Genomic DNA, 15,548 nt, shown 5'->3' on the forward strand with positions numbered 1-15,548 from the left:
CTGGTGGATCTGCCCCTGAACCCTCTGGTTGCCATTTCGGGCTCCCTCCTGGGGCGGCCTGCATGCCCTAACAATGAGGGATGTCCTGTTGACTAAGTTGCACAGGGCAATGGTAACGCAGGCCTGCCTCTCCAATTTGACAGCCATTTTTTTTGCTTCGTGTACGACACTTGGCCCGCCAGTTGCAGGCTAGTTTGGGGGACCTAGACGGCGTAGGGGAGCTTCTGTCTGCCTCCTCTCAACTAGCCTCGCTTATGAAAGAGCAGGCCACTGCTATGGGCTGCACTTTAGGCTGATTCTGGGTAGTACGCCGCCACCTGTGGCTGTCTCAGTCCTGGCTCCATGTCGGACGACTGGGACTGCCTTATGAGACTGTTGGTTGACCCTTCAGCCATGTTCGACCAAGGTGCGGCCTGGCTCCTGCAGCAGGCTACAGAGACTCACGGCACTCCTTAGTAGGTTTCACGAGGCCTGCGCAAGAGTTTGGACAGGGTGGGGAGGCCCAGGGCTTCTGTGCCTCAACCTGCCCCAGCCAGGGGCCCTGGAGCTCTTCCGCCCTAGCTGGAGGCCTTTCATAGACGCGGCAGTCACGCCCAGGGCAGGCAGGGAGGATGTGGAGTCTCTCAGTCCTCCAGCCACCCCTCCCTCCTGACATTTCTTGGTGCCAGGCCACCCAGCCCTATCCACAGAGCAGTGCAGGGTGGCCTGGTCAGCCCTGGGGGCGGACCCTTGGGTGGTTTCCACTATGACCCAGGGTTATCGCCTGCAGTTAACAGTAACATAATGTCCCGACCTTTAACGCTGTGAGCAACCCGAAGCAGGCCCTGGTGCTGCGGGAGGAACTGGTGATGCTTCTGGCAAAGGGGGCCATACAGGAGGTGGACGTTGGGGACCGCAAAGTGGGGGTTTTCTCCCACTACTTACTGGTCGGCAAGCAGGACGGGGGTCTTTGTCCCATTCTGGACAACAGGGGCCTCAATTGTTATCTCTGGCCCCTGAAGTGCAAGATGTTGATGGTCCTCAGATTCGGGTTCGAGAGCAGATCTTCGAGTTCCGCGCCCGCCTCTTTGGCATCTCCCTGGCACTCCGAACCTTCACCAGGTGTGTGCACACCGCCCTCGCTCCTATGAGGCTGCGGGGCCTCAGGATCTTAGAACCACCTCAGAGTACCACCTTTCTAGGCATGTACCTGGACTCCGTCAGGGGCTTAGTGTCCCTCACAGCAGAACGGTAGCGGGTCTTCAGGGTGTGCCTGGACCACTTCAGCCTCCACTCTTGGGTGAACTGGGGCCTGTGTCTCCGCCTCATGGGCCTGAATGCTGCAGTTGGAGTCCCAGCTAGAGGCAGGCAGAGTCGCTGTTACCCTGCGTGGGCTGGTGGCTGCGATTAAGGCTATTTGTCTTGGTCGCTCAGCACTCAGCGACACCGACACTGCTTTGATTTCGTGGTTCTTGAGGGGTGCCCAGATCGTATGCCAGGGTCCCCATTCCCCCCGGGATCTGGACCTGGTCCTTCATGCCCTCCAGCGCCCTCCCTTCGAGCCTCTGGAAAAAGCAGAGTTGAAGTGGCTGCTGCTCAAGACCGCCTTTCTTCATCGCCAGAAAAATTAGTGAGCTCCGCTGTCGGTCCATGGTGAATGCTGCAGGTGGCTGCCAGAGGGTGGTCCTCTGGCCAAACCCTACCTTCTTGCCGTAAGTCCTCTCGGATTTCCACCTTCCCCAGTCAGTTGAGCTGCGGTCAGCTCCCACAGAAGGTTTGGACTGGGAGGAGGCGCAGCGTCTCTGGGCCCTGTGCCCTCTACAAGCACTGGTGCTCAGTGCACGTACTCAGCCAATTCGGACCACGGACCAACTGTTTGTCTCGTTCCATCCCAGGATCCTGGGCAGGCCCCTGTCCAAGTCCTAGTTGTCCCGTTGGGCTGTAGAGGCCATCCGCCAGGCTTACTCCTTGGCAGCAATCCCTCTCCCCTCGGGTGTGTGAGCACACTCAACACGTGGGGTGGCCACTTTTTGGGCCTTGTGGACAGATGCCTCCCTCTCCTCATTTTGTGTGGTCGCCATGTGGTCCTCAGCCACCACTTTTACGTGGTTTTACCACTTGAACGTGGCAGCCAGCCCCTCTTTGGGAAGCGGGTGCTGGGTGCCCATCGGTGGTAACTGTCGTTCCCTGGTCTGCCTGGCGTATTGCAGGCTGACCGAAAGCATCCGATCGGTTGCAGTATTTGCGTCTTGCAGGGCCGGTTCAGGCCAGTCTTGCGGACTGATGCCTCCGACTCGGCCTTGCGTCTGGCAAGGCCCTGGCCGGGGTGGCGTGGATATACGTACATTTGTAAATAGTTCGTTGATACATTGACTCTGGGTTCGGTTGCACTGTTTCCTCACGGGGTGTCTTACAGAGTTACCCCTATACATATGGAATATATAATGGAGTGGAGAAAGAGTCTCGATATAGCCATGACAAATTGTGCCCCTTTGCGCATTATGGCTCATTTGAAGTGCTGCTAACAGTTGCGGGAAGACATATGTCTGTAAAAAAGTAAACCAGTGTGTCTTTGGACACCTGTAATTAAAATATTTTCAGAGGGCCTCGGTGTCTGAATGGCTCCAGTTCAGCTCCATAACAGCAGCGACCCTGGTTGGATTCCTGTGTTTCAGCCTCTCTCACTGAGGGGGACGTCCACTACATGGAAATGGAGCTGATTATCAACCAATCTACAGATCACTGAGAACAGAGGACATCTTATTCCTCAGATTTTTATATAAAGATGTTTATAGAAAATACTGGATCATATTAAAACAATAGTTAATTTTTTTAAAGGGATTATAGTGTGATTGTAGTTAGATTTCAAAATAACTTTTTCAAGCAACATCATATCACAAAGAAAAAAGTGAGCCCCTCACGACTTTCTTTGAACCAATAGAAAGCTGGTGCTCAGAGGAAGAGGGCGGGCTTTACTTGGTGTCAGTGACAGAAATGAAAAAAAGCTCAAATGAGTGAGAAGGACGATGAAGGAAACATCTGTGCTGTGTCTGCTCTGTAAGTAGAATCTCTGTGTTTGTTTGAATTCTTGTACTTTGACTGTCTGCTCTCCTGATAACTGATGATGGAGGAGAAGACATGAAAAACAAATCAGGCTGAATTCAAGTTCAAACACCACGAGGACCAACTGCAGGTCTGAACTGACTCTTTATCTTTGCTCAGGAGTCGAGGAAACGCAGCAGGCAGTGAAAAGATCAAATCATTCACTCATTATATCAACACAGCTGCACAGTGGACACATGACTTCACTGGGTTATTATAGTGAACATTTGTATATACTCGGAGTAGTCAGTGTACATGAGTGACCACAGTAAGAGCTGCTTTTTAGATAAAAATTGGGATAGCAGATGGAGATGCCAAACTGTTTGAATACGTTTAAGTAGTAGATAATTTGTAAAGTATATACTCAGCATGTACATAATGATCACAGTAAAAGCTGAGTCCACTCTCTGTAAATACTTATGTCAGTAAGTTCCTCCAGAAATGTTGATTAAAACACTATAAAAATGTTATTTAAATTAGTTTTAACAGCACAGGTAGCGGAGAGGTGCAGTGGTTAGTGTGTTTGTGATACAGGCAAAGTGTGAGCCAAATGAGCCAAATCCAGAAGTGGGCAGAAAGACTCGTGTGAAAATGTGAAAATGTGATTTCTTTAAACAAAACATAATCATTGGAATTTTGGCTGACTGGGGAGAGAAAAAACTAACATCAGAATCAGAATCAGAAAGGGGTTTATTGCCAAATGTTGAGCAGGTTTACAACATTAGGAAATTGCTGCGGTGCTTCAGTGCAAACATAGTGTCATAAATAGCACTTAAATAGACATGAAAAAATAAAAGTAGGAATAAGAATTAAAAGTGCTACGTAGAAAGATATGTGCATGAGATATACATGAGATATATACATGAGAATAAGAATTAAGAGTGCTTGGACTGCCTAACAGACAAGCAGGAGAGCACACAGATTGCAGGTGATCAGGAACTGAAGAAAACTGAGGGCTTAAATAAAAACATGAGGCAATTAGAGAGAAAGGCCACAGCTGGTGAAAATGAGGCACAGGTGAACCGAAGCTAAGTTACTAGACAAGAGGAAGAAAAAACTGAACACAATAAGACACAAGCATAAAGAAATAAACACTAACACAAGAGACGAGACTGACTTAACACAGGAGATGCACAGAGACCAGACTCAGATTAACATCAGCAAACAAGGAACTAAGATCTGCAAACATAGACACAAAACTCAGAAGCACTCAAACTCATGACTAAATAATAAAACACTAGAATGTGAGCTACCTCATAAATCCAAAAATAAAATTCAAAAGACTGTGTCAATGTCATTTCTATGTTTGTCAGCTGTTTGTGTGGAGTTGTTCTTTATGTTCACCTCAAACCAACCTGAGTGTCATTTCTCTTTAGTTCTGATCTCACTGCTGAGCTGCACAACAAACCAAGGTCAGTAACCTTCTTCTGTCACAGTTTAAACCTGAGAAATGCTCACTGATATGACCTGATTGGGTTCATGCTTCACAATGGATCTCACATATAAAACTGATGAAATAAAGGATGAGGAGGTCCATAAATGTTAATCCTGTGTCACATCATCAATAAACACTAGTTTCCCAGTGCCACTGTCACCCATGCACTCCCAAGCCATCACACTACGCTTTGGATCATTGTGGTAGAGGTTGATCTTGGTTTCATCAGTCTAAAGTACGTTTTTACAACTTTTTTTAGATGATTTTTTTTTAATTTACTAAAGTTGAATCTAGTCTTCCTATACTTGAGGCTCATGAGTGGCTTGCACCTTTCAGTGAACCCTGTGGATTTACTTTCATGCAGTTTAGTTGTAATGGTAGACATAAAGAGAATGGTAGAAAATGCATTGTTCCCTCAGTTGGCTACTAAGGATTGTTTCTCATCAGTACTGAAATTATGCGGCCCTTCACCACTGTTGTCTTCCATGGATATCCAGGTCTTTTCGCATTGCCTAGTTCACGAAGGCAATTTCTCAGATGTTTTTATGTTTTTTCCTTCTGCAGCTTAAGGGTGGCTTGATTCACCTGCATTGAGAGCCGCTTTAACTGCATGTTGTTGGCCCACAGCAAAATCTTCTAAATGCAAGCACAACAACTCAAATCAACTCAAGGCCTCATATCTTAACTGATAATAACTTAACTGATAATGACATAATGGAATTGCAATACCTACCCATGAAATGAATAAATAAATCATTGTCTAGTTAATTTTTTGGTCACTCAATAAAGACGGTGGCAGACGTTAGGTAGCTGAAACTCGTAAACCCTTAATCCAACTTGAATATGGATACCCTCAAATGGCAGGTGAAAGTCTACACAAGAAATGATCAATTTTTCATTTTGACCCTCACAGCTCGTCTGACTGTGAGTCCCAGCAGCTCTCAGTTCTTTAAAAGAAACTTTGTGTCTCTGAGCTGTGAGGAGGACGACAGCTCTGCTGGATGGACTCTGAGGAGAAACACAAGCAAACAACAGAGGACTCAGTGTGGAAGAGATGGGTGGGGAAAACCAGCTGGTTCTTCCTGTAACATCAGCAAACTACATGAATCAGACAGTGGAGTTTACTGGTGTGAGTCCAGAGAGGGTCCCATCAGTAACATGGTTAAGCTGACAGTCACTGGTAAGCTGAGTGTGTGGAGTTAGTGTTGATGAAGCTGTGTGTAAATGGATGAAATGCTGTAGTTTGTCTCTGTGTTGAGGTGGATCAGTGATCCTGCAGAGTCCTGTCCTCCCTGTGATGGAGGGAGATGACGTCACTCTGCTCTGTAAAACAAAGACCACTCCCTCCAACCTCCCAGCTGCTTTCTATAAAGATGGCTCCCTCATCAGGAAGCAGCCTACAGGTCACATGACCATCCAGCATGTTTCCAGGTCTGATGAAGGCCTCTACAAGTGTGACATCAGCGGTCATGGAGAGTCTCCATCCAGCTGGATCACTGTCACAGGTGACACACTCACCTGTCTGTGTTTCTGCAGCTTTCAACATTCACAATGTGACGACAACTTAATGACTGTGTTTGCTTTATTTTAGGGGAACACACCACCACACCTCCACCTACATCCACACCTCCACCTACATCCACACCTCCACCTACATCCACACCTCCTGCTGTTCTCTCTGTGTTGTCATGTGTTGGATCAATCTGTATTTTGGTTCTACTGGTGTTACTGGTTCTGCTGGTGAGACGATGTGTTCACACAAGACCTGAAGGTGAGACTCAGACTTCCTGATATTTCATGTATGAGTTTATTTAGTAGAATAAAGTTTATTAACGTTTATTACAATCACAGTAACAAATTTGTTTACATATTTAATTTTTATTATTGTTCATTTTTTAAATTTCAGCAGAAGTCCACAGGCATTATGTTTACACTGACTAGTTTCTTAAATTTATTCAATTCATTTGAGTTCAATTGCAAAACCAGTTGCCTCAAGGTGTTTTCTATTGTTTGGTAAAAGCTGTATAGTTAAAAAAAAAAAAAAAGGAATAATGACAAAAAATCCAACCCCAACAATCATATAACCCCCCCCCCCCCCCCCCCGAACCAGAGCTTTAGTGACAGTCAAAAAGCAGTAAAACAAGGCTCAGGGAGACTCATGTGATTGGTTTGAGGGGAGGAAGACAGGACAAATAATAATCTAATAATGGCTAATAATTAAATGTAGAGAAATATATAAACACTTAGCGAGTGGAAAAAAGAAAGGTGAAGGAGAAGGAAACACTCAGTGCATGTCACCATCACTGTGAGAGGAAATGGAAATGGAAGAAATTTAAATTAATATTGATGGACATAACCTGGTTAAAAATGACTATACGATTTCTCACAGTGTCACTGGAGGCCAAGGTAATGTTAAATTCTCAGTTCTTTTGATCTTTGGGCTGAAGGAAGGACAACACTCGGTGTATAAATGCTCAATCAAAAAATCTCTTTATTCCATACAATTCTTATTATTCCATACAACACTTTTGAGCATAAACCATCCGGAGGGGAGAGCACGGGAGGGTGTCCGCCTGCTCTCAAAGTGTCTGAGCGTTTCTCACATTCTTATAGCTTCAGCCCCCCTCCAAAGTCATAATACCTAAGCATCCACATTCTTTCTCTCTCTCAGTGAGCCTAAGTTATGACCTTGGCTTCCTGTGTTCTGTTCTTTTCTAATCAGTCAAAAAAGGCCATGATTCTCTGAAAACAGTATTTCTGTCACAGGCTGGGTCTCCAACCCAGCACTCTGAGTTTTCTTTCTATTTGTCTCATTTTGTTATGTGATCAGTTTTGTGTTATTTCCTATTTTCCTTTAGTTTAGGCAGTTATTGTTCTTGGTTTTCTATGTTTTGGGGTTTTGTAATTATTCATCACGTATTAGGTCTGTTAAGTTGTGTTGTCATGTTTTAGTATTTCCTGTTTTATTTTGACAATGTCATGTGTTCTTTGTTCATTGTATTTAGCTTTCTCTCCTGGTCCTGTCATTAGGTTTATGTCTGTCAGCTGTTCCCCCATGTGTCCCCACTTCCCCTGATCACCTCATGTCTGTATTTAAGCCTTTTGTTTTCTTCATGCCATTGTCGGTTCGTCTGTTTATCTCACCAGGGTCACAGTCTTAGTCATGGTCTTTGTTTATTATTTTTCCACCACAGTCATAGTTTAGGTTTTGGTCTCAGTACCATTTAGTATTTTGTTTCTTAGTGTTTTGCCTGTTTGTTTTTGGTCTCTTGGTTCATTTCCCTGCCGTCATCGCATTAAAGGTTCACCTTTCTGTTAATCATTACAATTCCTCGTCATCATCTGCTTCTGGGTCCTGTTTCCACACACATCGGCGCACCCCGCCGTGACAGAACGAACCGACCAGTATGGACCCAGCGGATGCTGCTCTCACCGAGTGTCTGGAGGAGACTGCTCGGATCCAAGTGATCCTCGACCGCATCCTTACAGCGCCCGATTTAAAGAGCAAGCAGGTAATGATTAGCGTTGCTGAAGCTATTATGGAGAGGGATCCCCGCCTTCTCCAGCTCCCGGACTCACCTGCCATAGTTGCTGCCTTTACCAGGATAAAGGAGATGCTGCAGGCCCAGGCACTGTCGAGTCAGGAAATGGCTTCCAGCACCCACCAGTCACAACAACCCCACAATCAGTCATCTCCATTGCTGCCTCCGGAACCTGAGTGTGTTCGTGTCGGTTCGCTGAGATTCGCCACAGCGTCACCACCTCTCAGCTCACCAGTTTCCACGCCCTCATCACAGTCTCGCCATACTCCTGCCACGGTCCAGCGCGAGGAAGCGCTGGACACCGTTGATTTAGATCACGACGAGCGTCAGTCGATATACTGCGCTCTATTGGAGGAGGAGCTCCGGTGGAAGCCGTGGCTCATTCCGGAGCACGAGCACTCTTTCCGGGGAACTCGACTGGCTCTCGGGGGACCTCGGAGTTACCAGGGACTTCCACCTATTTCACCGCCGTCTTCCACTCCTAAGAAAAAGCGGCGTGCGCGCCGCCGACGCTCCATTACACAAACACAAGTGAGTGACTATATCTTGGCACCTCATGTTTTTTCTCCGGAGGTTATGGAAACTGACACTACTTTTCCGGTTAATGAGCCCGGCTATACAGAGACTGTTTGCCCTGGAAAAGCTAGCCATCAGGCTCAGCTAAGCTGCTGTGGGACTGCTATCCAGGCCGGTTTGGAGACGGAGGTACAGCTGGTGCAGCCAATTTCAGTGTCAGTCGGAGGGCCCGGGGAGCCCGTCCGGCCTCATGTTTCGTTTGCTGGAGGTTCAGGAGAACCCAGCCAGCCTCATGTTTCGTCTGCTGGAGGTTCAGGAGAACCCAGCCAGCCTCATGTTTCGTCTGCTGGAGGTTCAGGAGAACCCAGCCAGCCTCATGTTTCGGCTGCTGGGGGGCCCGAGGAGCCCGTCCAGCCTCATGTTTCGTTTGCTGGAGGTTCAGGAGAACCCAGCCAGCTTCATGTTTCGTCTGCTGGAGGTTCAGGAGAACCCAGCCAGCCTCATGTTTCGTCTGCTGGAGGTTCAGGAGAACCCAGCCAGCCTCATGTTTCGTCTGCTGGAGGTTCAGGAGAACCCAGCCAGCCTCATGTTTCGTCTGCTGGAGGTTCAGGAGAACCCAGCCAGCCTCATGTTTCGGCTGCTGGGGGGCCCGAGGAGCCCGTCCAGCCTCACGCCACGTCAGCTGGCGGGCCCGAGGAGCCCGTCCAGCCTCACGCCACGTCAGCTGGCGGGCCCGAGGAGCCCGTCCAGCCTCACGCCACGTCAGCTGGCGGGCCCGAGGAGCCCGTCCAGCCTCACGCCTCGTCAGCTGGCGGGCCCGAGGAGCCCGTCCAGCCTCACGCCTCGTCAGCTGGAGGGCCTGAGGAGCCCGTCTGGCCACCTTCTGCTTCACCACCTGTGGCTGCAGCGCCACCTCCTGCGGCTCCCGTGCCGCCGCCTGCAGGACCACCACCTGCTGCGCTACTGCTTGCTGCTTCTACGCCTCAGCCTGAGGACGACGCCTCACCTGGTTCTGCCACACCTCAGTCTGAGAACTCATGCGAACTCATTTCACCCACTATAGACTGTGTGTTGCTGCAACTTGAAAAGCAACCTGCCTCGTCAGCTGGAGGGCCCGAGGAGCCCGTCCAGCCTCATGCCTCGTCAGCTGGAGGGTCCGAGGGGACCGTTCAGCCGCCACCTGCGGCCGCCTCGTCGTCACCTGGTCCAGCTTCATCCGAGTCTTCATCCTCGTCTGGTCCAGCTTCGTCAGAGTCTTCATCCTCGTCTGGTCCAGCTTCGTCAGAGTCTTCATCGTCGTCTGGTCCAGCTTCATCAGAGTTTTCATCGTCGTCTGGTCCAGCTTCGTCCGAGTCTTCATCGTCGTCTGGTCCAGCTTCGTCAGAGTCTTCATCCTCGTCGGGTCCGGCCTCAGCCTCTGCAGCTCCGCCTGGTCCGGCCTCAGCCTCTGCAGCTCCGCCTGGTCCGGCCTCCGAGTGTTCAGCTTCGTCTGCTCCTGCACTTCCCGTCCGGCCTGCTCGTCCCGTCCGGCCTGCTCGTCCCGTCCGGCCTGCTCGTCCCGTCCGGCCCGCTCGTCCCGCTCGTCCTGCTCGTCCTGCACGTCCTGCACGTCCTGCTCGTCCTGTCCGGCCTGCACGTCCTGTCCGGCCTGCTCGTCCTGCACGTCCGGTCCGGTCTGCACATCCTGTCCGGCCTGCTCGTCCTGCACGTTCTGTCCGGCCGATGACTGGACGTCGTTGCCGTCGTGGACAGCCCTCTGAACTACGCCGCCGTCATGGACGGCCCCCTGGACTGCTACGCCACCAGTGCCTCCCGCCCGGCCGGCCTCCTGACCTGCTCGGTCGCCGTCGCTGCCTCCCGCCCGGTCGGCCTCCTGATCTGCTCCGTCGCCACCGGTGCCTTCTACCTGGCCGGCCTCCTGAACTGTTTTCTGGGCTCTTGGACCGTTGGCCTCCGGGTCGGCCCCCTGAGCTCATGGATTTTGGACTGCTGGATCGTTGGCCTCCTGGTCGGCCTCCTGAACTTTTGAACTGTCTTTTGTTTTGTTGTCGGCCTCCGGGGCGGCCACCTGAACCGCTTCGCCATTCGCTCCTGTTCTGCCGGGTTCATGGTCGCCCTCCTGAAGTCGGGTCTCGGACTTTTTGTGCCATTGTTGTGTTTGCTCTGTGTGTTTTCGTTTCTTTGTTTTTTGTGGCCTTGTTTCTGGCCCTCCGTCCTGGGCCCCCGCCGCCCGCCCTTGGTGGGTTGTTGTGGTTTTGTTTTCTGGGTGTTTTCGGGCGTCTGGAATCCGCCCTTGAGGGGGGGGCTCTGTCACAGGCTGGGTCTCCAACCCAGCACTCTGAGTTTTCTTTCTATTTGTCTCATTTTGTTATGTGATCAGTTTTGTGTTATTTCCTATTTTCCTTTAGTTTAGGCAGTTATTGTTCTTGGTTTTCTATGTTTTGGGGTTTTGTAATTATTCATCACGTATTAGGTCTGTTAAGTTGTGTTGTCATGTTTTAGTATTTCCTGTTTTATTTTGACAATGTCATGTGTTCTTTGTTCATTGTATTTAGCTTTCTCTCCTGGTCCTGTCATTAGGTTTATGTCTGTCAGCTGTTCCCCCATGTGTCCCCACTTCCCCTGATCACCTCATGTCTGTATTTAAGCCTTTTGTTTTCTTCATGCCATTGTCGGTTCGTCTGTTTATCTCACCAGGGTCACAGTCTTAGTCATGGTCTTTGTTTATTATTTTTCCACCACAGTCATAGTTTAGGTTTTGGTCTCAGTACCATTTAGTATTTTGTTTCTTAGTGTTTTGCCTGTTTGTTTTTGGTCTCTTGGTTCATTTCCCTGCCGTCATCGCATTAAAGGTTCACCTTTCTGTTAATCATTACAATTCCTCGTCATCATCTGCTTCTGGGTCCTGTTTCCACACACATCGGCGCACCCCGCCGTGACAATTTCTTATACCTCAGCAGTATAATGCATCATAAAACAATATCATCCATTTACAATAAATCAGCAGTCTAATGTAATACAAATCAATACAATAATAATACAAATCAGTTTAATAAATGTAATAGTTATCACCTTTTTCTAAGTCAGGAGAATAATGCAAACTAAAACTACATAATAATTTCACAATCTTTAATTAGGGGTATAACATGGCACAAGATAATAAAATAATCTCACAGTAACAAAAACGAGAGTAAGTATCTGGTTAGATAGCACAATTATGAGATTTTTGGGGGTCAAAACCCTGTTTAAAGATTTAAATTATATTACTGAATTGTTTTTCATTGTTTCAGCAGATCGAGGAGAAAGTGGAGAAGATGACCTCCTCACTCATCTCATCATCAAGATATCAGTTTATCAACAACAATCTGTCAAAGAAAGACGAGGTAGTGTTATTATTATTTTGTTCTTTATGAAGTTCATCACCATCGCACGTGAGTTCTTTAATATTCTTTAAATATTCTTAGTAAATATATTTATGGAAAGAATTTTGACAAGCAATCCCCAAAAGTTGATTCTGCTCATCTGGACAAAATGTTTTCAGTGGGAGAAACGTTTCGTCACTCATCCAGGTGACTCCTTCAGTCTCAGCTGACTGCAGGTTTCAATCTTACAAACAGTACATTTGCATATTGACTGAAACCAGCCCACAGAAGGAACAATGGGCTGGGAGGTCAGTTCCTTGATCATTAATATGCAAATTGTCACAGCCACTGATCAATAATAATTGATTAATGGCCATTATCACCATTCACAGAGAGTTGGGGAATGGCTGCCATCACAGCATTGTAAGATGGTGAAAGATTTTCCCCTAGGCCCCCTCCTCGATTCAGAGATGGTCTTTCCCTTTTCACGTAAATGGCCTCCTTGACTCCGCACTTTCGTAAAGCACGTTTTCAACAGCAATACTTAAAAAAAAAGGGAGATTTAAAAAACTTGTAAAGCAATAAAGACATCTCAAGGAGAATTGAATCTTGAATGGAAATTTGTAATAAAAAACATTATGATTCCCATGCCCCAAAAAGAGTCAGTCAACAGCTGAAACAAATATTTATTTAATTGTGTCAAAAATTTAATAGAAATTTGGTTCAAATGTGACAGATCAGCATTTTTCTTTAGGGACGCTTTGATTTTATTTTAACTAATGACTCAGCCATGGGTCCAGATGTCAGGTGTGTTGTGAACTAAGAACATTATCAGTGTTGTAATTGAAAAGTAGGAGCTTAGAGAAGCTCTGATTAGTCTGACATGTATCTGCTGTCTGGTTTTTGGTGCTCATGAATTTATTTTCACTATGAGAAATAAAAGAAACATGAATGGACACGATGTCTTTTTAAAAAGTTCACAATCGTTTATTATTTTGAAGTTCTTCATGTAAAACCATCAGCAGCAACTTCCTGTTGTTGATTACAGTTCATCTAACACATGAATGTTCTCGCCACAGTTTTTACTGTTTTGTCTAATAAAAGTGTTCATGCTGTGAGAACGTATTTGCTTTGTGCTCTGTGGTGAAGAGTGTCAGTCTGCAGTGGAAAAAGATGGCAGCTTTGTGGTCGTCCACCTGCATCTTTCTCAGAAACACCCCACAGTTCTTTGTGGTCACTCAGTGTTTCACAGCAGAGGTGTTAAGATGAGAAAAAAAAACTGTACAAAGATGCTGTGGTTTTTAAAGCAGAACATCGGTGGCATGTAGCTCCTCCTGTTCATGATCCATCACAGTTCTCAGGTTACTGTAACATGTGATGTACAGAAAGAAAGATGTACTCTGTCCAACACAGACAAAATCTAAAATCTAAAAACTCCACTGAGAAGTCACAAAAACAGTCGAATAGATTCAAATTAATCTGGTTTCACTAAAACCTGACCTTTGCAATGGCTGGCACATCATGTAGTTTCGTGATGGAACATTAGAAACAGTAAAAATGTTTTGCCATGTTTACCTGCACTGGTGTAGTTGCAGTTTTGTTGAAGTTTTTTTTTTTTTTTTTTTAGACATTTATTCGGCTGTGGTCTACTTAGCAGTGAGAGCTGAAGACATCGGTTATGGATAAACAACCATTACAACAAGATGACAGAACAGGTACAGCTGCTCTTTATCTTTGCACAGAGACAAGCTAGCTGCTCATGCTGTTTTCATCCATCATGCTAAGCTAAGCTGATCAAACCACATCGTCACTCAAGCTCAGAACTCAGTTCAGTGTGATGCAGAGAGGTGGAGATTGGAGGGCTTGATTAAACTACAAAGCTTGTAATTATGTTTCCTGTTGTTTGAACTGTGTGTGTTTGTGTTCAGACTTTAAACCAGAGCCAGACGTCGTCTACTGTTCACTGAAGTAGTCCACCAGTCCAACCACTGACGTCCAGCTGTTGGTCTCTAACTGGTCCCCCCAGCACCTCAGACCAGAATACAAAATTATAACAAAGGTGCAACACATTTTTCTTTAAAAAAAATAAATAAATAAACCAAATGCCTGAATGACATAAAAGGCTCAAGACTGTCCTTTCCAAGCAGGGATCAATGTCTACACACACTACTTTAGCAACGCACACAACTCACCATGCCTAGACATCCACTGTTGAGCCAGTGTGCAAAGTGGCCTTTGTTAGCTCAACCTCTGTGCTCTGGACCACGTGCTCAATAGTGCAATTACGCTCTCTCGCCACAAGGGTGCTCTCACACACTGTTGACAACCTTTCCAACAGAAATATTAAACACATTTTAAATATTTTCACTGTGCTGTTGAAATTGTTCTTAGGTTCATATTAGAAGTATTACTGCCCAATCATGAGTACAGTCATGTTTATTCCACTGACTATTTCATGATTAACCTGAATACAAGTGAAAGTAAAGGAATCTTCAACCACAGTTATACACAATGCAGCCATTTATAAAACTCATACATCTGAATCATTGTGTTCCAGTGAGTAGAGCATGTCTGCACAGCTGTCATTGTTCACTTTAACCTCATGGTGGCAGTGTTGTTACAATGAAACATGAATATTTTGCTCTCCACAGAACACTTAATGTTTCCTTTAACGTCAGAGTTTGATGGTTTTTCACAGTGAAATTATTTAAATCTGATTCAAACCCTGTTCATTAACGTTAGATATTAGAATCAGATATACATCACACAAATAAAGGAAAAGTTTAATGTTTATTTATTTTTCATTTGTCTTTGAGTTCGAGTCTCTACGATCCACCACGGGGTGCATTTCAGCATCTTTCCTCCCACAGCCCTGAATCCAGCACTGTTCCTGTTTCATTTCCAGTGACTAATATCCAGAGTGGTTTCTGACTGCTTGATGACCACAGACGGCTTCTTCTCTGGTGGTCACTCACTGTCAGCACAAAGAAAGGAATATATTTAATGGTTCCTGTTGGTCACAGTTTTATCCACATTTCTTCTCTTACGCTTTTTATTCATGTTTCCTAATGTCTTTAAGTCATATCTCAGTCTCTGTCATCATTTCAGTGTTTGAATATTAAACATTTACATTCAAGGAAGCTGCAGTTTTCCATCCATCCATTCACTTCCGCTTATCCTTTTCAAGATCACGGGGGGCGCAAACACTACTCATACTCTGTATGAGTAGTGTTTGCAAAATATAGATTTTTAAAGTCAGTAAAATCTAAGTTTGCGTAGATAATAATGTTCCATTTTGAGATTTTTTATGTGGTTTTATCGCTATTAGACAGCCTGAGATTACCACCTTGTTAACATCTAAGCAACTATCTTAGCTCTACTTTTATAAAAATAATAAAAATGGAAAAGAAAGAAGCTTTGAGTGTTTTTACTTTTGCTGCACATACCAATGATGATCATGTGATATGAAACAAAACAGAGCCCATTTGTATGATCAGCAAACACTCATTGCTGAACCAGTTTGACCAGGATACTGACTCACACGCAAACACACACACACACCTGTTTTATATCAACACTCTTGAGGACTCAATGAATCAGAATATCAAATAC

The 15,548-nt window shown here is 46.1% G+C and overlaps 1 protein-coding gene and 1 long non-coding RNA gene across 3 annotated transcripts in view; both read left to right on the forward strand.

The window, feature by feature from the left end:
- Window positions 1-2,058: 2,058 nt before the first annotated feature.
- Window positions 2,059-6,084, forward strand: LOC309703182 (Fc receptor-like protein 4; the record flags this gene model as incomplete). Its single annotated transcript, XM_082527890.1, has 5 exons — window positions 2,059-2,152; window positions 4,458-4,493; window positions 5,430-5,696; window positions 5,776-6,021; window positions 6,053-6,084. 5 exons carry the CDS (start codon window positions 2,059-2,061, stop codon window positions 6,082-6,084), a joined length of 675 nt encoding a protein of 224 aa, XP_082384016.1.
- A 28-nt stretch (window positions 6,085-6,112) lies between these two features.
- The window catches only part of LOC309696738, a 29,465-nt gene continuing 20,029 nt past the window's right edge, over window positions 6,113-15,548 (forward strand). Inside the window, exons 1-4 of one of the 2 annotated variants that reach the window (XR_014273641.1) lie at window positions 6,113-6,287; window positions 11,865-11,957; window positions 13,564-13,651; window positions 13,865-13,952. This is a non-coding gene — a long non-coding RNA (uncharacterized lncRNA). Of the gene's footprint in view, window positions 6,288-11,864; window positions 11,958-13,563; window positions 13,652-13,864; window positions 13,953-15,548 lie in introns of those variants that run through there. The other variant, XR_014273640.1, reaches the window with a different exon arrangement.

Source organism: Aulonocara stuartgranti (assembly GCF_965226115.1).
Source record: "Aulonocara stuartgranti genome assembly, chromosome: 3".
Lineage (NCBI taxonomy): Eukaryota > Metazoa > Chordata > Actinopteri > Cichliformes > Cichlidae > Aulonocara > Aulonocara stuartgranti.